The sequence below is a fragment of the Molossus molossus genome, unplaced genomic scaffold, assembly GCF_014108415.1.
Source record: "Molossus molossus isolate mMolMol1 unplaced genomic scaffold, mMolMol1.p scaffold_m16_p_1, whole genome shotgun sequence".
NCBI classification, from domain to species: Eukaryota; Metazoa; Chordata; class Mammalia; order Chiroptera; family Molossidae; genus Molossus; species Molossus molossus.
Genome location: NW_023425344.1, coordinates 204,608,834 through 204,631,158, shown reverse-complemented (window position 1 = coordinate 204,631,158; position 22,325 = coordinate 204,608,834). Strand labels below are relative to the sequence as shown.

Here is a 22,325-nt window from a genome sequence, read left to right as displayed (position 1 = left end):
GTTCATGCATTCCAGAGGATGCTCTCAGCTTCCAGATGGGAGCACCATCAAATAGTTGCAGGCAGAGAGGGAAAAGGAAAAATTAAAGCCATTAATATGCTAGAAGGAATAAAGGGACTGGTTCCTTAAGACTGGGTTCCTAGGATGTGACTCGTCCCTGAAGCCAGGGCCAGTCCACTTTCTTTCCCATCCCCTAGAAGCCCCATATTTTGGCCAAAGGCAGGCAGGGCCCAAACCCTCTGGCTACAGGAGCCCGCACACACTCACTCTTTTCTGCCTCATTACTGAGCCCTTTCTGAGCCAGGGGAGCCTCACTATTGCTGTACCTGAGGTAATCCATTCAAATCAAACTGCGAGCGGCACTAGAAATACTTTTAAATTAAGTATAGGATGGTATTTCCTGTGACTAAATTTATCATTGTGTTTTATTGATTTATTGATATTTATTAATTAAAAATGTGGGACAGCACACACCAGGGTGTATAGTTGTAGAGATATATAGAAATCTATATCCCTTGTGTCCCTCCCCACCGCCCCCCCACTTGCTTAAGGCCTGAAAGTGCCCACTCTTACCTTATCTTTATAACTTGCCACCCCTGGAATAGTGTTCCTTACCAGCACTTCTGTCCCTATGTACCATCTGAAGATTTTTTTTAATAAGTGGCCAACTCATTGCAGCATTGAAACATGCATTTACAAACATACCTGTTTTACAAAATCCTATTCCTTTGTTTTAATAGCCAAGCTATCCAGCCATAGCATAATAATGTACAAGGTAAATGGGTCTCCATCTCTAGAATCTGCTCCAAGTTTTCTCAAATGTGACTAACTGCAAGAATTTTCCAGCCATCAAAGAGGTTGAGCTCCGCCAAGACCAGTTATTCTAGACATGAAACCTGCACAGTTACAGATCACAGAGGTTTTAGAGGTGAACTTTCTTTAACTTAAAACTACCCTGAAAAATGAAATTTTGCTCCAGGGGTAACAGGAAGGAGAAAACGACCTCCTTGGAAAGTACTCATGATGCAAAAGGGACAGGGCAGTTCTTTTATTTTGGGGATAAAATCTGTATTACACAGAAGTTTGGGCGCTTAGACTGTTTATTAGGATGAAACATGAAGTGTAAAAACCTCTGAACCAGTATCTACAAACTGCTTATTGTTTACAGAGGTGAAGAAAAATTGGTTGGTATTTGCTCTGACTGCAATAATCTAAAGACAGGGAATGGTATGCAAGACATTAGAAAGAGGAGACTATAATTATTATTTACTAATGCTCGATTCTAACGTTACTTTAACAGCTTGTGCACTGTCAAATCAACAATCTGCATTAAATAAATGACCATTTGGGAATTGTTAGGGAGCGTCTCTGTTCCTCTCCCTGCATGACTAAAAACTGTCATTTCAATCAAAGAAAGTGGCCCTGGAGCTGAGAACACAGCACCAACAGCCTTGTAGTTCTCTCTTTCTGAGGAAAGACCAAAGATTCACATTAACTTGATCTTTTGCAGCCAAACTAATTTCATTCTACACGAATCTGAGAGGACTCCACGCCACATTCAGAATTTCCTGTAGGGTTGCACTAAAAACTTAATATGCTATCTTCTCTGTGACCGGCCCTTTGAATTCTGAGAGGCTGTCACAGCAAATGAGGAAGAGGCGCAGCGGAGACTAATTCATGACCCTGAGTGTGAGGCAAAGGGAAAGGGCTCTGCACGAAGTTTCAAAGTGGTGGTGGTTTTCAAAACGTAAAAACTACTAGGTGAGGATCTGAGCTTCAAATTAAGTATACACTGTTGTCTCTTCAGAGTCTGCGGATATTTTAAATTTTACCCTGGTCCTTTTCACAGAATGTTAAGCATAGATATATAAATGCAGAAGTCTAATGTAACTAAACAAATTTACTTACCATCAATTCCTCAGGTGCTGGCCTTTCTTTGGGCTGTTTTCGCATGCTGTAAGAGGGGAAAAAACAGACACCTATTATCTATATCACTTGTAAATTTGTGCTATAATTTCCACCACTGACTATTTCCCCTGGAAATGGGATGTTATCAAAATTCATCATGTTCAATTCTTGGCCAAAGTACAGGCACATCTCATTCTAATGCGCTTCACTTTATTGCGCTCACAGATGTTGCATTTTTTAACACACTGAAGGCAAGTCTCTCCACCAGCAAAAAGTGATATTTGTGATATTTGCTTTATTGTGATATTTGCTTTATTATGGTGGTCTGGAGCTGAACCCACACCACTTCCAAGGTATGGCCTGTATTATTAGTGTGTATTCCTTTTCTTTTACATTGGCCTTTAATGAATCAGATTTTGGAAATCTCAAGAATCAGAAACACAATATTGTATTTTTTTGGAATTACTCTTGCAATACAGATAAAGAATAAATTTAAATTTATCCTAATTCTACTTTTGAAAATAATGTGAAAAGCAGCAGCAATATTCTCTTCCTGATTTAGTTGTCAATTTATTTCAAACTTAAGTTTAGGGAACAATATACTTTTTTTTTTTTTTTTTAATTGGGATAAGACAATACAAGAAACGTGACTATTAGCTCAAATGAGAAAATGTCTCATTCCATCAGTGTTACTCCGAATAACAGTATATAAAAGAGGTCAGGAATATAGATAGTGGTACAAAATTACAAATGGGTCACTATTACATCATCTCAACTTTCACTTATTTTGGCTACAATCAAGTTGACAATTCGTTAAAGAGCTTTGGGAAAAGTTAAGTTTGTTTAAGCTGCTTAAACAATCACATTCCTCATGCAAAATATTTCTTGTCTTACATGCAATAGGTACAATTAGTAGCTGCAGCATGTACTCAGCTATGTGATGAAGTACCCACACGAGACCGAGATGACTGTATTTGTACAAAACTCAGTGTCTGTGGGATGAAGTCATGAAGACAGATTGCTGCTTCTATTGGAAAATCACACAGATGGTTTTTCTTTATATAAGGCAACCTCTAACCTGCATACAATCTCTGCATTTGCTGACAGTATTTTTTTAAGTAGAGATCTAATGATCATTTGGTAAACAAGAACTGCGGTTATGAACCATTAATGGCATCAAGGACATTTGCCTTCCCTATAAATAACCATATGCACCTCTCAAATACTGCGACCATTAGCAAGTAATTCAAGCTGTCTCACCACTGGAGTTGGTAACAGTCCTAATCTGACATTCCAAAGTAGCTGTATCTCTTGGGAAAACAAGGCTATTACCCACTATCATTTCTGTTTTAGCTTGACATCTGTGGAAATTTCAACACAGGTTATCCCCCCCCACCCCGTCTCCATAAAACTTTTATATAACAGCTGATTAATTTTTGGGACAGGAGGAAGGCAAAACCTTATCTGCCTTTTTTCCTGTCTGTCCACAACTGGCCCCACCCCCAGGTTGGTCTCAGACCACACAGTGAGACAGAGATAAGCGTGGTCACAAATCCAACATCTCCGGAGCCAGTGATGCCCAAACCAGGCGCTCCAGGCAGTTTAGGAATCGCACGGTTTGTTTTTCAATTTCTGCATTTCAAATGGGGCATTCCCGTGATGTGCTTCTGAGTGTTTCTAGGAATCCCATGAAAAGGAAATTAAGAAAGATTAATAAATAACTCTGAATAATGGTTCTAATAGCAATGAACTTAGGATTCCAGTTTAACCAACATATATCCTTTTTCCAATGTGGCATGCTTTGGAAAAAAATGTTTGCAGAGTGAAAACAGTTTTTAAAAGCTACAGAATATTATTTAAGTATTTTAAATAAGTAGAAACTGTGTTAATAAAATATTTGAAATCTCTTCTCTACATATTATTCTAGGGAATATAAACTGTATGAGACATTTTTATTAAGAGGTAACATATTACATTTAGTCAAAAAGGTGATACAGTTTGACATTTATATTAAAGAATATTTCTTGGTTTCACTTTAGTGTAATTGTCAGATGGATCATGGGGGGAGGGGATGGGGACAGTGTGCAACCATTTTGGTTTAGCAGGGACTCCTGACCGCACCATTTCGTGGCACTACAGGAACGAAGGCTCGTTTTCCAGCAGTGGACACGACTCTGAAGGGTGATGGAATGAGGAGTGGGTGAGGGGGAAGAAACGTGAGGGTAGTTATGAAGGAGCTCCAGCATATCCAGCCCAGATTCTAGTTGGCTCTGCCTCCTGCTTTGGGGAGGTTGTTCCTCTGCCCCCAACCTCCTTCTCTCCCCATGCTGGGGGCACGGAGAGGGCACAAGGAGGGCGGTGGAGCAGCTGGGCCTTCCGAGGCCACATTAGTGCTGGCGAACACATGGGGGCGAGGTGGATGATGCCAACGGCTAATAAAAGAAAAAATTCTACGGGGAGGAAAAAGGCAGAAGGCTGAAAAAGAACCCTTGGCAGAAAAACACCCGTTTCCTCAGGTGTAAAATGACAAGGGGCTGCCTAGAGACTCTGAGGGCTCCTTGGATCTAAATGCTATAGTTCTCCTTAGTTCCTTAATGGTTCAAGTGGACTTAATAGAACCATGTTTTTACAGTCTTTCAAAGATCAAAATTCATTGAAACAGAACACCAGTATTGCATTTAAAACATAACCATGCCCTGGCCAGTTTGGCTCAGCGGTTGGAGCGTCGGCCTGCGGTCCTGAGAGACCCGGGTTCAGTTCCCGCTAGGGGCACATACCTCGGTTGCAGTTTGTCCCCGGCCCTGGTAGGTTGTGCGGGTGGCAGCCACTCGATGTGTCCCTTTCACGTCGATGTTTCTCTCTCTCTCTCTCTCTCTCTCTTTTTCTCTCTCTCTCTCTGTTCCTCTCTCTCCCTCCCACTCTACCTGAACAAAAAAATGGGAAAATGTCCTCGGGTGAGAATAAAAAATAAATAAAAATAAATAAATAAATAAATAAAACATAACCAAAGATAAAAGTTATTTACTGAAAATCCAATGAATTAATAAACTATGCTGCTTCCACTAAGTGACAGACAGTTTTATGGGTAACTTGAGGTTACATTAATAAAAATAAGCTTCATATGTCTGTTCAATAGGGGCTATAAAACTGTATTTCTTAAAAAAAAAAAAAAAAAAGTAGATAGCAACAGTATCTGTGTTCAAAGAAGTAGCCTGATTCTCAGCAGTTTATTAAAACAGAAAAAGCCTCTAAAGTACATTCACAACCCTTTGTGTAAATAACGTTTACATAATTTAAACAATTTCTTCAGCTTTGCTGCCCCATCTGCCCAAGGCCCTGAAGTCCCTCCCATCTCCAAAAGGAAGCAGGGAGAGCCATAAGGTCTCACGGAGCCTCGAGTTAATGGCATGTATCATTTACATTGAGGGCATGGCATGTTTGCAAACAGGCTCACCACTGAGTGATGAAATGTACAAATGGCTCGGAGAACTCTCCAACCGGAAGGACGGGCGAATCCTGGGATGGAGGAAAAACAAGTCACCAAAAGTCACAACAATTCCTTTTCTTTCTTATACCTTCCCTCCCCCACCGAAGTAACAGTATGAAGATGAATATATAACAAGGATTCACCACTCTGTGGAAAGGAAAATAAGGCCTCATCCAATTAAAAAGTCTACACCCTCTTCCACATGCTTCTGTAAAATGCCAAATAAGCCAGACACATCTTACAGCGCTTAGAGACAGGAGCACAAAGAGGGAGGGGAGGTGAAGAAAGGACAATGGTAGCCACAGGGTATGAAAGAAGGTACGAAAGTGTAAATGAGAAATTAATGATTATTTAAGTAACACAAATGGTCTTGTAATTAACAAAGAGCTGTGAAATTATTCTTGTGTTGACCTTTGTTTCTCTTACTGGATTTGCTATTTATTTACACTTCCCTTTTTATTTGTATATTCAACTGCTCTTAACTGCTTGCCCCTAACACAATCATTTGGGCCAGATTTTTTTTTTAACTTTATTTGAAAGGCTTTATAGGAAAAGCTGTTTTTTGAAAAAGAATGTCAGCCTATTTTGCCAGTTTAGGCAAACTCGTCATATGAGAAAGCCAGTGAATTAAGGACATAATGAAAAACTCCCATGTTGACCACCAAACTGAACGAGGGTGGAGGTGGCGTCACTCTAAAGAGCAGATAACTACACAGCAACAAACGCATGACAACAACCGCGTAACACAGGGAGCGAACCCCATTACCATTTGCAAAGGAAGGCTTTAAGAATTTAGGAGTTTTTCCAAGAATGACAGAGAGCGCCACTGTGTTTATAGTGTAACGGCTCAGGATGTAATGAAATTACACTGCAGAGTACTTTAACAGTCATCTCATTAGACCTACAGTTGGAACAAGAGAGCCACATAAAGTAGGCAGCTGCAAATGACTCCATTCTCATCTATTCTCATTTGCTATTAAAAATACCTTTCGGCGGCTTTTTTCCCTCCCTGACATCCCTACACAAAGTGCCCTGCAAAGTATGATACATGCACCTATTTAAATTAACAAAGGAATGACTTATTTTAATCTCACTGTGCTTTGGAGTGCTTTGGCCATTTGGATGAGCAATATATCATTACATACAACCTTCCAGCGCTGCAGGCAAGAAACTCAGAGCATGCAGCATTTGGTGGGAGCCAAACAATTTCTCTAGCACACAACTGTGTCAAATGCATGCATGTATTCATTATTGAGAACGAGAGGAAATGGCTTTGATGTAGTGGAAAAAAGAAGATGATAAAAGCACCTCCGCAATATGCGTGTCATTATCAATGGTGGCAGACAGATACAATCGCACAGCCCCCTATGTGATTAGTAAATATACATATAATTGCTGGGGCCAATTATCAGAAAAATGAGATTGGTAATTACAAGACAGAAAATTAACTAGAACTCTTATTAAGGCTTTGTTTCCAATTCAAACAATTGGAAACTGCTGGAAAATACAATTGAATCAAAAGGAACTGAGGGGGTCAAAGCAGCAAAAAAAAAAAAAAAAAAAAAAAAAAATCCCAAAGAGGTTAAAAGAAAAGGAATGTGAACAAAACGTTTCTTAGTTTTTGCTTGTCTGTCCTCTTTGAATGTATTCTATTCATCCAGAGGAGGGGAAGGTTAGTAATTGTAAAGTTAGAATCCTCATCAGTAGAGAAAGGCTTCCAAGAGGAAAGGAAAACAAAGGAAAATGGGAGTGGAATAAAATCTTGCCAAGTTCAAAGGATTACATGCAGGCATTACATAGAGAGGACATGAAAAACGGGGGGCTGATGAAATCGTCTGCTCAAAAGAAACAAGGACGCAATAACATGACAAGTCTTCGATAAAGGTTCTATAAAATGGTCACAGAAGTCCCATCAGTTTGAAGAGCAAAAATAAAACATGATATCAATTTCAGCCCAGCCTGTTTTAGGAAAGCCATATATATCACCAAGCTTGCAAGAGTCTACAAGGCCCAGTTCAAGAAATGACATTTTACTGTCTCAAAAACTATTAGTACAAAGATAGTTCAAAGTCTGAGGTACAAAAATTATGGACTGTGATCAGGTAGTTTAGTTCTCTAAGTCATTCATTCTGGAATTTTTTTGGAGGCTGTCTGTAGCACTGAAAGTGTGAGTAACAGCGGCTTTAAAGGGCACTGTTTAGGAAAACAAAAGCCCACTGCCTCAATGTGGCTGAATATTTACCAAGATGGTTAAAATTCTGGACTGGCTTTCTAAAACGATCCGGGTATAAAACATGATGCTAATGTGGGCCTCATTTCAAAGTATGATACCACGAGCAAGTTAATGAATTATAGACTAGGCAACTTGATGAAGATGTTATTTTAACATGGCTGAGAAACAAAACGAGGAAATGGGACATCTTTGCATGGATAGTTAATTTTATTTAAGACCTGATATTGTAGCCTGTTAAGTTCCTCATAACATAAAACTAAGGAACACTGGGTGGTACCCATGAATAATTTATTTCACTTGTGAAAATGCCAGCCCAAGTAGACTTTACAGAACCACAGAGAGTGGATTCCCATCTCAGTGGTGCCTGGAAAGAATCACTCATCAAAGATACGGGGGAAAGTCTAATCCCACATGCATAATGCCAGATATTTCTTTTCATTTTAAAGTCCATGTCTCTTGCATAACTAAGAGGAGCATTTTCTGTGATACAGACGCCCGACGCATGGGGTGACAGTGGTCAGAGTGCCACACGGAAATGCGGGGCACAGGAGCCCTCTGAGAGCCCCCAGCGCCACAGAGGCACGCGGTGGGCTGCCAACGCTCCAGAGGGGAGGAAATGAACAGACCTGACAGTGTGCCCAACACTGGAGGATTTTAAAGGATACTTTTCTCATTTTTAAGTAAGTAAAATGAGAAGTTAGTTTAGATCAGGATGTAAAACACCGCCAAGGGGCTGCCCATTTCGTTATGTAATTCAAATCTGCTCTGAGGAAAGAGGGAGGCTCATTGGAAAGCTGCTCCAGTGTCACAGAAGCTTCCAGGGAGGGGGAGCACCCAGTCACCACGGGGTGAGGCGAGACTGAGAACCATGCCTCTCTGATATATGGGTTCAGGCCAGATGAAAAATCATATTTCAAAATAAAAATACAAATTGGAGAAGCAGTTACACTAATAACTCTCAGGACTGGCTGAAACGAACTCTGAATAGTTAATAAAAGTCACTCACTTAAAGCCCTGGGTGCTATACTTCACCTTAAGGGCTTTTTTGGGGATGCTATTCTGTTGAGCTTCTAAGAGTGGAGGTGTGGAACAAACAGTGGACACAACCTTAACCAGAAGGCTTAACCTGAGACTCCAGTCCCAAATCAACCGCAGCGCCTTGCTGAAGGAACCCCAGTGGGATCTTGTCATGGAGCAGGGAACCGTTACATAAAAGCAGTTGAAATGGTTACATGAACCATTTCTGTAAGCAATTCTGGTCATCAAGAAGAATGGTCTCCAAGTATCTGAGGTCTCAGTAACTACCTGGCCAGCCAGCCCCCTTTGCTAAACAACAGAAACATAAACAGGCGGCACGCAGAGAGCAGTGAAGGACAATGGGAAAAAAGTTTGAGTGATGCCTTTGCCTTGTGAATAATGAACAGTTCAGGAAGGTCAACCCATTACAACCGAAACTGTTTAATTATTAATTATGCACAATCTATGAGCAAAAGGACAAGTTCAGAATGTTTAATGTATGCTACCTTCAACTGGACTCTCCCTGGGTATTTTGTTATTAGCACTTGTCAGCAAGGAACTCAGGCATAAAAAAAGGCAAGCAGCAGAAAATCGGAGTGTGTGTGTATGTGTGTGCGTATACCTGTACACTCAAAGAGGTGGGGGAGGGGAGGAGGGAGAAGGCGGTCCAATTCCAACCACAGCTGTGACTAGTTCACTTGCAGAGTATGTGTGCCAATAAGTACATCTCAAAACCTTGAGAGCAGGTAGGCATGTTGAACACTCCAAATATAGAAAATATAAGTAAGAAACATGCTTTTGAAATGACTGACTTAAAAGGGAGATCATTATTTTAAAGGCATAGTGTTTTTGAAATTATGATGATTCTTGGCTTTGAATGGATCCATATCATTAATGTTCACACACACATACATAGAATCTATATTAAATCAATGGATTGTGTCAATGTCAATTTCCTGGTTGTGATATTGCACTATATTTATGAGCTGTTACTAGTGGAAAAAACTTGGTGAAGGGTATACAGGATTTCTCTGTGTTACTTCTTACAACTGCATGTGAATCTAAAATGATGTCAAAACAGAAAGTTTAAAAAGAAAAAGGTAAGGAGATAGTTTTAAAAACTCTAATGAGATCCACATTCTTAGAGGAGTTGGGCTATGTAAGAAAGAAGCCTGGCATAATTAGTCAACTGGAAAAAAGTTAAGAGACCTTTGCTTAAAAAAGGCAATACCCGAGGATTTAATTTTTTCCTTTAATTCCTAATTGAAGATGACAATGACGTACTGGTCAATTCAGACACAGGGCATAGACAGAAAACTAAAAATGATTCAATCATTCACTACTTAATTTACTGGCTCTTTCATTCAACAGTTTTCTTGACCACCTACCACATCAAAGGCGCTGACCCTGGCACTGTGGGGTGACTAATACTTAATCCATATCCTCAAAGAATGTGTATTGTCTGGAGAATAAGATGTGTACCCCTAAAAACAGCCTTGCAAGATGGAGGAGACGGTCAAGTGGGAGTGCCAAGGCTGGGCACGCAGGCTATCCTGGGGACAGCCGAGGGTTTGATGCAGCTTGGCTGGTACCTGAGTTTAGAGAGGAGAGTGATGGGAAACAGTCTAATTGTCTGGAGGGCTTGAGACACCTTCTTTGCTCTCCTATTTTCTTCCTTCTTTACTCCAGACAGCACCTGGGGTGAAGGGGCCTTGTCATCTTTTTTTTTATCCTCACCTGAGGACATTTTTGCATTTGTCTTCAGATGGGGCAGGAGGGAGAGAGGGACGAAGAGAGAAACATTGATGTGAGAGAGACACATTGATTGGTTGCCACCCACACAACCAGGGACAAACTGCAACTGAGGTATGTGCCCTTAGTGGGAACCGAACCTGGGACTCTCTGGACCGTGGGCCGATGCTCTAACCACTGAACAAAACCGTCTGGGGCAGGCCTTGATCATCTTAATGAGTGTCCTGTTCCCTTCTCTTTGTGCAAAACAGACATTCCTTCCACTTAAGATTTTATACTTATTATCAGGAAAACACAAGGAAGATAGAAGGGCAACCTCTCAAAACTCTCCGGGTATTGGTTACACTGATGAATTCTAAGGTCAGTTGTGCTGTGGTTAGATTAAACCAACGTGGCAAGTTAAATAAAATATGGCAAGCCTTCTAACTTTTAAAAATAGCCTATTTCTAGATTTCATAGTCTCAAGCCATCAAACCAACAGGTGGTTACATCCCAGAATCACTTGGAGCCTGACCAGTATCGAGAGTTATGCTTTAACGTTTAAAAAATAAATCTTTTAATTCAAGTGTAATGTTTCTTTAGCCTGGCCCGGCAATTTCTGGTCATACACACTGGGGTCCATATTAACCAAACAGTTCCCTTAGACTTCTTCACTTCTACCCACAATGCTAGTATCCACGGTCATTTGTGATTCCAGGGGCTCATGTCCAGCAGCATAGCAATTTGCTTGGTCAGACCTCAAACTGATTTTTGATTCTCCATTGCTCACTGCCTTAAATGTCTTTGTGAAGTAACTGGCAGAATCCACAGGACAAATCTGCTCTCCACTGGGGAGGAAATCTATTTTGTTTGGAAAAAAAAAAAAGAAAAAGGCATAAAAACCAACCAACCAACCAAAAAAACCCTTTCATCTTTAAAGATATCCACAGAAGCTAATCTACAAACCAAAAACCTACCTGTCCAAATGGGAGATTCTGGGAAATTAGCTCAATGTGCATAACTGTATGTTTCTGCTACAACAGACTACAGTGAGAAAGAAAGGGTAGTCCTATCTTCTCAGAGAGAGGACGGAGGAGGTAGATGGACAGGTTCCTGCTCACTCAGAGAACAAGACAGCCGTGTTAAGATATGAGTAAACCATAATCACACATCAAATTTATAAAAATGTAGTCAATGCTTGTTAAAAATACTTTCCTAAAAACATGGCCAGACTGTGAGGGAAGGATCAGTACTCTGACATTATGTGTTATGTTTGGTTTCACAACACAGATGGAACCAATCTAATCTGTGGACTGTTATCAGGAACGGTGCTGGGGTGGGAATGAGGCTTAAACATTAAAAAAAATGTTTATTGATTTCAGAGAGAGAGGAAGGGAGAGAGAGATATAACACAGATGAGACAGAGACATCAACATCCATCGGCTGCCTCCTGCACGCCCCTCCTGGGGACGAGCCTGAAGCAGGGGCATGCGCCCTGCCCAGGAATCAAACCGGGAACCTGTTGGTACATGGGTTCATGCCCTACCACTGAGCACACTGGCCAGGTGGGAATGAGGCTTTGAATTTGGGAAGGCTTGCAGAAGACATCATCAGAAAAGAAAGCCTCTGACCCTCCTCAGCTGGAGACCAGAAAGGCCTCCTTTTACTCATCCCACTCCACATCAAGCCCTGAGCATACAAAGTGAAGGATGATTCAATTTCCACACTAGGTCACCCCGTGCTCTGGGTTGCCAGATGTGACAAATTACATGTGTGGGCATTTTGGTGTGAAGTTCTGTCCAGTGGGTCTGAGCTGACAGTAGCAGCTCATTTAAGTTGTCTCAGATGGACCTGGAACCAGGGCCTAAGTTTCTGCCACTGAAACACCCACCTCACCTTACCCTAAAACCCTTAAATCAAGAGAGAACCAGCTGCTAGCTAAGTGAACATCACAACCAGATGGCTTATAAAAGAACACAAATTTAAATGAACAGGTCTAAAGGAATCTGTCTCCAGGTAATTGGAAATTGAGATTATAAAGATTTTCCCCATTTTCATTTTCTCCTAAATATGTTTTAGAAGGTCCTCAGTATTGGGATAAGGGGGAAGAGGAACAACTTTGTCATTAATGTCAAAACTAACACTTCAGTTTTAGTCTTCCAATTTTTTGTCATTCAAAAGATTTACATTTACTTAGGCATTTTCTAAACATATGGCAAAGTTCTTGGTATTTTATAAAATTCCTTGAAAATAGGTAGGTAGAGAACTGGAAAATGCAGCACTGTGTTATTCAGAGTTATAACACAGAGGTGCCTGTGTGAACAGCACCCACACCCATCACCTGCACACTAGCATCCACATGCGTCCCTTCCAATGAACAGTACCCATACCCGTCACCTGCACACTAGCATCCACATGCGTCCCTTTCAATGAACAGTACCCATACCCGTCACCTGCACACTAGCATCCACATGTGTCCCCTTTCAATGAATAGCACCCATACCCATTACCTGCACACTAGCATCCACATGTGTCCCCTTTCAATGAACAGCACCCACACCCGTCACCTGCACACTAGCATCCACATGCGTCCCCTTTCAATGAACAGCACCCACACCCGTCACCTGCACACTAGCATCCACATGCGTCCCCTTTCAATGAACAGTACCCATACCCGTCACCTGCACACTAGCATCCACATGCGTCCCCTTTCAATGAACAGTACCCATACCCGTCACCTGCACACTAGCATCCACATGCGTCCCCTTTCAATGAACAGTACCCATACCCATCACCTGCACACTAGCATCCACATGCATCCCCTTTCAACGGTGCAGGCAGAGCAGCGAAAAACATGCTTGTCTCATACCAAGGGGATTTCATTTACAAAAGTAAAACCTGTTATTGTCCTCTCTCTCTGTAGCCTCCCAATGCATTTCTATTGCTTTTTCATAAAACACTGCTGCAAATAATCAAGCATGACCATTGACATCCACGAGATTGAGTTTTAGGAACCATTAAATGAGCTCACCCTCGTGGGAAGCCTCCTGCTCAGGCTAGTCTAAAGGTAATTATTCAGCAATTCCTACCTGTGGTTTTACCTTGTCCCTATATAGTGTTTGAATTTCATACACTGGTAAGGTCAATTTTTTTTTTTCCTCAGGAGAAGTCCAGCTACATGTTTGATCCAGAACCTAAATTATAATGTTAATATACACACTGGTGTTTCACCAGGTTCTATGTGGAGAAGTGCTGATTAAAAGCAATCTTAAAGGTAGATCATACACTGTATTAAAAAAAAAAAAAAAAAAGAAAAATCTAGGAGAGAAAAATAACCTTTAAAAGGTTCCTAAATGAAACAATTATTCCTCCTTCCATAGGTACGGGGTTAACACGGAAACATCTGAACTACATCCACACTGTTCAAGGGCAAGCACCTGGCAGATCCGTGTCCTGAAAAACCAACAAGCCATAACACTGCCAAGTCAGGCTCTGAGACTCAGTGAAAGCCAAAGCCCACACCGCCACACTGTCTTCCTGAACGTTCGTTCGACTGCAGGTTCAAATATTACTGCCACTCGCCTCCTGCACCACAAGCCACGGAGAAGGGAGAACAGAACTTCCTGGAGCCGTACAAGTGCTGGCGGCCTCTGCTTACACACTTCCATAAACACATTCGAAGGCACTGTCAGTGAGACTCGAAGGCTGAGAATTATATGTGAAATTGTGCCCTACCTGGTTCCGTACAATAAACACAGAGAGAGCAGGATTTAAAGCTGGCGAAGGGAGATGCTGCATCAGTTTAAAATTAGTCAATGTGAGAGGAACAAAGAGAGGGAGACAGGGAGGGAGGGAGGGAGAGGAAGTGAAAAAAATTGAACTACATACTGTGAAATGAACAAGTTCAGTTACAATGTTCATCAGGATTTGGAAAATCATAATGCCATCTGCTACTCTGGACCTCAGAACATCAGGGATCTCGTGGGCCCAGACGCTTCCATTTCCAGGAGGAAGGAAGGAACGCACACTCCCTGGAATGCTGCCTCCATTCTGGAGTGAAGGCAGCGCCCCAGCCCACCCGTATGGAATCTCTTTTGAGAACATCCACACTGCTCACAGATGGGTTTTCCCTGGTTTAGGGAAAATTAACGGTAGGCAAAATGATTACAGCAACGAGGCAGTGAGGCAGAGCAGTGCCCCAGCCCGAGCTGCTGGGTAACTGACCCTGGCATCCAACTTGGGCTCGGGGTGTGTAGGTCCCATCATGGTGGATTGAATGAGCATTGTCCTACGGCTGGATAAGACTTCACAACAGAGCAACACATGTTAAATGACAGCAGCCAAACTGGCCCCACCAGGCAACTGCCCATTCACAGAATGCTATTCACAAGCCTCCACCACCAAGAAATTAATTCATTAATAATACATCAGGCTTCACGGACAATTCAAAGAAAATAACACAAAGCTACTTGTTCAACGACTGCCTAAAGATGCAGAATTTTTCCTGGCTGAAAAAAACCAGTAAGTCTAACTGACTTACTGAAATCAAAATCATAGAGACATTTATGATAATATTTTGCTTAGTAAAAAAGAAAAAATGGAGAAAATCTATCCACCGAATTCACTCACTGACACTAGAAAATAATATAAGTACAGATTTTTTTCAATAGCAGCTAATAAAATCGAATAACTGCATATTTTAAAAAATGAACTTTTCCCACTTTAAGTGACTTTGTATATCTTTCAGACTCAGGAAAAAATTTGCTTTTAACTTGTTTCTTCAGTTACTTTTTAAAAACTCACTTCCTTTCTTTCTCCTCCCTCCCAACAACTTATAAATATGAATTAAATATAATTATAAATGAACAGAACATTAACTTTTGGATTACTGCTGTGTTTTGGTAGAATGTTAATGTCATTTCTAAAGAAACAGTTATTACCAATAGAAAAAGTAATTACTAAAGAAATCATGGCCTTACTGCTAACCTATTTTCAATCTTTAGACCAGCCAAACTGCATTAATTTAAACTTTTCAAAGTGGGTATTAGATTTCTAAAGGTTGCCTTACATAAAAGAGGAATATCAGTTTTCAGGCTCCCAATTATATATTCCCAACACTATGAGACACAGGTCTAGTTAGTATCACTGGAGGACAAGACTATTGTGTATCCACCTGGATTAATTTACCGAGTTTCTAATGCCGCAGTCACTAAACTCATACAAGTTGCAAACACCATGAAATCCCATATCATCAATCCTCGTCTGAGTGTTAGACACTGTGGTCAGAAGCTCTGGGCCTGCATGGGCCTTTGGAGAGTGCAGACCAGCGAGTTTTGTCTCACTTTCAAACCTGCAGTTCAGTGTCAGGAAAGAAACAGGCCATCCTTAGGAGAGATGGGAGGCTGTGTTCCTTTTATTTTCTGCTAACTTCAGAAGCCAAAATTACCGCCACGTCCCTCAGGCAAAAAATGGATGGATATTACTCCCTCGAGTAGGTTAACACCACCCTTTGAATCCCAGGGAGGCATTATTAGGCAACCCCTCTTATGCCCCATACCTCATCCCTAGGAGTCCCTGCTATGTTCACAGTCCAGCAGTTTCTCAGTTAACCAGCCCTCGGTTAACCTGGCCAGGAATGAGTGATTTCTATACGAATTCATTTTTTAAAATAGTGGTTCAAGAACCTAATCTTTTGTATATGTACATTTTTCTAGAGGAGTTAAGCTCTTCCCTGCTAACTTAAACAGAATATGCAGAATAGAATTCAATTCTTTCTTAAAGATATGTAGTCATTCTGACAGTGGAACTGAACTGCTGCAATATACCTACGCCCTCGGGCATGTCTGCAATGCTTCCTATGTTGTCTTCTTTTATAGCTTTTTAAATAATCTCTCCCTTTGATGCCCAAATGTTCAGCTGTCACTTTTTGCTGCCATCAAGGTCAATTATAACACAACAGAAAGAGCCCTGCTGTCACTCAGTCTCCTCATCTGTAAAGTGGAGTGTGTTGGAAAGCAACATGCCATGAGGAAACCTTGGGGAAACATTTGTAAGCCATAAAGGCTAACAACGCTATACTTATGAATTTCGATAAAGGATCACATATATTAGTTAGGCCTAATACCTTTTGGATTTATTTTTCTGAGGTCTTGAAAAAAAAAAAGTAGTAAGCTCTTACAATTACACACAAATTTCATTTAAATATTTATGAGTGACTACTGTATATTACGTGCAGAACTAGGAAGAAAGAAAAGAAAAGCTCAGGAACTTAGAGTCTAGTTGATAAACTTCTTATAACTGGGTCCAAAACAGGGATTAATATAATATGCTAATCATCTTCTCCCCACGAAATGTGTGTGCCCTATCTTGGTGACAGCCTGGATGTCCAAGCCACACGCTCTCCCCTTCATCCAATTTCCCACCAAATGCAGCTTATTCTATCTCCTAAATACCTTTCAAACATGCTACAGTGGTCCTAACTAAAGCCCTAATAATTTCTGATCAGAACTATAGCTTCCTAACTGTCCTTCCCAATAATCCCTCTTCCACACCCTGCCAGAGTGATTCTTCTAAAACACAAATCTGATTCTGTTGATCCTCTGCTTAAAACTTACAGCCCCTCTTCTCACGCCCGCCTCCCAGACATCTTTAGGTGCAGTGCCTAAAGATCCTTTGAAATGTGGCCCTGGCCTCATTTCTTAATGTTTTGACAAGCATTGCAGCCACATGTAAACGGCTGCAGGGCTCCGAGTATCTCGGAGGCTAACTCCTACTGGCCCTCGGCCCCCCTTCTCTGTAGAGCCCTCTGGCACACTGTCATCTCCTCCATTACCAGCTCTCTTCTGTGTGTTTCCCGAGCACCTTGTCCACAATTGTATTATAGAATTTACATAGCTGCAAACATCATTAAATACTGTATTGTAAATATCCACTTATGTGAGTGGGTAAAATAACAGCTGCTGTGCTCCTCTGAGGTCTCAGGCCATCAAGCCGAATACCACTACCTGTAGTTTAGTTTAAAGTAATCTATTACACATGATTGTTGCCTGGTCTTTCTCCCTGACTACAGTAGAAACACTTTACTAGTAGCAATTACTTGGTCTGTAATCAATGGTTTTCAAACTAAAATCTATAGAACTTGAAGAACTTTTATGTGGTTGCCAGGGATGAGTGTGGATAGGGTGGAGATCTAAGCCTCCCACCCTCTGATCAAACTAGAATGGCTTCAAAAATATATTAAAAACTTTTGTATGTCAAAAGACATCATCAATAGAAAATCCATAAAATTAGAGAAAAAAATTTAGTCTAGTGTCCTGACTATATAAAGAACTCTTACAGTTCAGTAATAAAAAGACAAATAATCCAGCCATGACCAGTTTTGCTCAGTAGTTAGAGCACTGGTCCATAGACCAAAAGGTTTCGGATTTGATTCTGGGTCAAGGGCATGTACTTGGCTTGCAGGTTCAATTCCCGGTGCAGGAGGAAAACACTCACTGTGTCTCCCTCACATTGATCTCTCTCTCTCCCTGCCTCCCTTCCACTGTATCTAAAAAAAAAAAGGAAACCCTTAGATAATCCAATAAAGATGGACAACAGATCTGAATAGTTATTTCTCCAAGAAGATATTCAAAATGGCCAATAAAAACATAAAAATATGCTCAATATCATTAGTCATAAGATAAATGCAAATTAAAACCATAATGAGAGACTACTTCTCATCTATTAGGATGACTATAATCAAATAAACAGAAAACAACAAGTGTTGACAAGAATGTGGAGAAATCTGAACCCTCATAAATTGCTGGTGGGAATTTAACATGGTACAGCTGCTATGAAACACAGCTGGGGAGTTTATCACAGCGTTGAACACAGAATTTTCATATGACTGAGCAATTCCACTTCTAGGTATATAGCCAAGAGAACTGAAAATATATGTCCATATAAAAACTTGTACACAAACATTTGTGGCAGCATTATTTATAATAGCTAAACAGTGGAAAGAGCCCAAATGTTCACTGATGAGCAGATAAACAAAATGTGGTATATCCATACAATGGAATATTCTTCAGCCATAAATAGGAATAAAATACTAATAAATGCTATAACATGAACATACCTTGAAAAGATTATGTTAAATTAATAAAACAAAACCAAAAAAAGCCAGATAACGTATGGCCCTTCCTTGTACACTGAAAATGACAGAACATCATAGGCAGAAATTAAAGCCAAATAATAAAAGACATCCCACATTCCTATTGTTAAGATGGCAGTACTCCCAAATTGATCTACAGATTTGGTGCAATCTCTGTCAAAATCCCAGTGGGTTTTTTTTTTTTTATCCTCACCCAAGGACATTTTTCCATTTTTCATTCAGCCAGAACGGGAGGGAGAGAGAGGAAGAGAGAGAGAGAGAAACATCGATGTGAAAGGGACACATCGAGTGGCTGCCACCCGCACAACCCAACCAGGGCCAGGGACAAACTGCAACCAAAGTACATGCCCTTAGCGGGAACCGAACCCTGGTCTCTCTGGACCGCAGGCCGATGCTCTAACCGCTGAGCCAAACCGGCCAGGGCCCAGTGGGCTTTTTTGCAGAAATAGATGAGCTGATCCCAAAATCCATATGGAAATGCAAATGACTTAGAGTAGCCAAAACAATCTTGAAAAAAAAGAACAAAGTTGAAAGATTCAAACTTCCTGATTTCAAAACTCATTACAAAGTTACAGTAATCAGGACAGTGTGGTACTAGCATAAGGATGGGCATATGGAATAGCATTATGAGTCCAGAAATTAACCCACCTATCCATGGTGAACTGTTTTTCAGTGAGGCTGCCAAGACCATTCAATGATGAAAGAATAGTCTTTTCAACAAATGATGCTGGGACAACTGGCTAACCACATGCAAAAAAACATGAATTTGGACCCCACATCATATACAAAAATTAACTCAAAATGGATCAATGTAAATGTAAGAGCTAAAACTATGAAAACCTAAAAAGGAAACAGGTGAAATCTTTGTGACTTACATTAGGTAACAGTTTATTAGATATGACACCCTCAGGATAGTGGACTCACTCTAGCCAGGGTTCCAGGCTGTGGACAGGTAGAGCCATCTTAACAATATAAATGTGGGATGTCCTCTATTATTTGTCTTTAATTTCTGTCTATGGTGTTTCATAATTTTCAGTGTACAAATTTTCTACTTCTTTTGTTAAATTCATTCCTAAGTTTTATTTATTTTTTAATGCTATTGTAACTTGAATTGTTTTCTTAACTTCACTTTTGGATTATTTATTTTAGTTTACTAGTGTATAGAAATAAAAATAACTATTTTGTGTTTATTTTATATCCTACAACCTTACTGAATCAACAGTTTTTTGGGCTGGATTTTCTATATATAATATGTCATCTGAAAACACAGTTTTATGTCTTCCTCTTCATCCTGCATGCCTTTTCTTTTTCTTGCCCAACTGCCCTGGCTAGAACCTCCAGTACAATGTTGGATAGAAGTGGTGAGAGCAGACATCCTTCTCTTACTCCTGATCTTAGAGAAAAACTTTGTCTCTTACCATTAACTATGGTGTCAGTCGTGGGTTTTTAGTAGATGTCCTTTATCAAGTTATGAAAGTTCCCTTCTCTCCCAAGTTTGTTGAGTATTTTTATCATGAAAGAATGTTGGATTTTATCGAATGCTTTTTCTTTACCTATTGAGGTGACCATGGGATTTTTGTCTTTTATTCTATTAATATGGTGTAATATGGTGAATTCTCAATTATTGGATAAACCTAGTATTTGTGGGAAAAATTCTAGTTGGTCATAATGTGTAATTCTTTTGTTTTTGTTTTAGTCTCACCCGAGGACATTTTTGCACTTATCTTCAGATAGAGCGGGAGGGAAAGAGGAGGGAGAGAGAGAGAGAAACATTGATGTGAGAGACACACATCGACTGATTGCCACCCATATGACCCCAACCAGGGCAGGGGACAAACTGCAACCAAGGTACGTGCCCTTAGTGGGCACCAAAACCAGGTCTCTCTGGACTGCAAGCCGACGCTCTAACCACTGAGCCAAACCGGCCAGGGCTGTAATTCTTATATGTACTGCTTGATTTGGTTTTGCTGGCATTTTCTTGAGGATTTTTGTATCTATATTGATAAGGGTAATTGGTCTGTAGTTTTATTTTCTTTTGAAGTCTCTGTCAGACTTTGGTGCAGGGTGATACTGGCCTCATAGAAGAATTTAGAAGTATTTCCTCCTTTCTATTTGTTGGAAAAGCTCAAGAAGGACTGATGTTAAATTTTCTTTAAACATTAGGTAGAATTCACCTGTGAAGACATATGGTCCTGAGCTTTCCTTTGTGGGAAATTAAAAAAAAAAAAATTTACTTATTATAAGTCTACTAGGATTTTATATTGTTTCTTGAATCAGTATTGGTAGTTTGTGTTTTTCTAGGAATTTGTCCATTTATATAGGCGAATTTGTTGGCATATAATTGTTCATAGTATTCCCTTATAATCCTCTTTATTTCTGTAAGGTTGGTAGTGAGATACCTGCTTTCATTCCTGATTTTTGCCATTTAAGTTCTCTCTCTCTCTCTCTCTTTCTCTCTCTCTCTCTCATCAGTCTAGCTAAGGGTTTGTTAATTTTGTTGAATTTTTCAAAGAACCAACTTTTGGTTTTATTGATTTTCTTTGTTGTTTTTCTATTCCCTATTTCATTTATTTCCACTCTAATTTTATTATTTTCTTTCTTCTGCTTGCTTTGAATATAGTTTGTTATTTTTCTAGTTTAAGGTAGAGGTTAGGTTATTGATTTGAGATTGTTCTTCTTTTTTAATTTACAGCTAAAAATTTCACTCTGAGCACTGTTTTTGCTGTACCCCAAAAGTTTTGGTATACCGTGTTTTCATTTTTGCTCACCTCAAAGTATCTGCTAATTTCCCTTGTGATTTCTTCGTTTCACTGATTTTATAGCAGTATATTGTTTCTACATGTCTGAATTTCCCTAATTTTCTTCTGTTATTGATTACTTCTGTTTTATACCACTTGGAGCCCTTGGCTCCTTGGCCAGTTGTCCATTCAGTCTCAATACTCTGTACGCCACTGTCCTCTATCAAAGCCCTGCTCCGTGTTCACCTTCCTCAGAGTAAGAACAAGAGTTAAACTGTCCATCAGACCCACCCAGATGTTCTACACAGAGTACTATGCCATGCCATCCCCAAGACCAAACCCTACTTACTTTCTATCCTCACCAGGGAAGAACTATCAGCATAACTTTGAATTATTCAGCTAACATCTTTTTTTGGTGTGTTAATCCTCACCTGAGGATGTTTTTTTTCTATTGATTTTGAGAAAGAGAGAGAGAGAAAGAGAAGAGAGACACTGACTGGTGACTCCTGTACTTGCCCCAACTGGAGCTGGGAATTGAATCTGCAACCCAGGTATGTGCCCTTGACCAGGAATCAAACCTGAGACCCTTTGGTGTATAGGCCAACACTCTAACCACTGAGCACACCACCCAGGGCTTCAGCTAGCATCTTAAACAATCAAGCCCATTATTTGTCTATACACCTGGCCCAACTGTAGGTCACTGCTGACCACTAAAAGTTTGTGCTTATATTTCAGAACCATTTTGGTATTTCACAAATCTTACAGTTCGTTCTTACCAGAATATCAATATTTTCATGTAGAAGATAATTCTTATTGGGTATAAAACATGACTTACATGAATTCACTTTCTACTAGTAAAATGAATAAACAGAAGTATAAATTAGGGATTTGCTAATTGTCCTACCTTTAAGCACCTACAGATGTTAGACAGAAATTTATTTTTAGCTGTAATATGCTTGAAACATATATAAACTTAGAGTAAGAATCTATTTCTCTGGTTGTCATATTTTAGACAACCTGAACATTCTGAAACACATCTATTAACTAAACAATGATTCA

The 22,325-nt window shown here is 40.1% G+C and overlaps 1 protein-coding gene across 8 annotated transcripts in view; it reads right to left on the bottom strand.

The window, feature by feature from the left end:
* Window positions 1–22,325, bottom strand: part of MAP2K5 (mitogen-activated protein kinase kinase 5) — a 266,821-nt gene that overhangs the window by 36,496 nt on the left and 208,000 nt on the right. For 4 of the 8 annotated variants that reach the window (XM_036265405.1, XM_036265421.1, XM_036265397.1 and 1 more), the window contains 2 exons: window positions 5,363–5,424; window positions 1,909–1,954 (listed from right to left, as the gene is read on the bottom strand). In XM_036265405.1, coding sequence (XP_036121298.1) covers window positions 1,909–1,954; window positions 5,363–5,424 — 108 coding nt within the window. Of the gene's footprint in view, window positions 1–581; window positions 897–1,908; window positions 1,955–5,362; window positions 5,425–10,237; window positions 10,405–11,061; window positions 11,238–22,325 lie in introns of those variants that run through there. The other 4 variants (XR_004960014.1, XM_036265430.1, XR_004960015.1 and 1 more) reach the window with 4 other exon arrangements.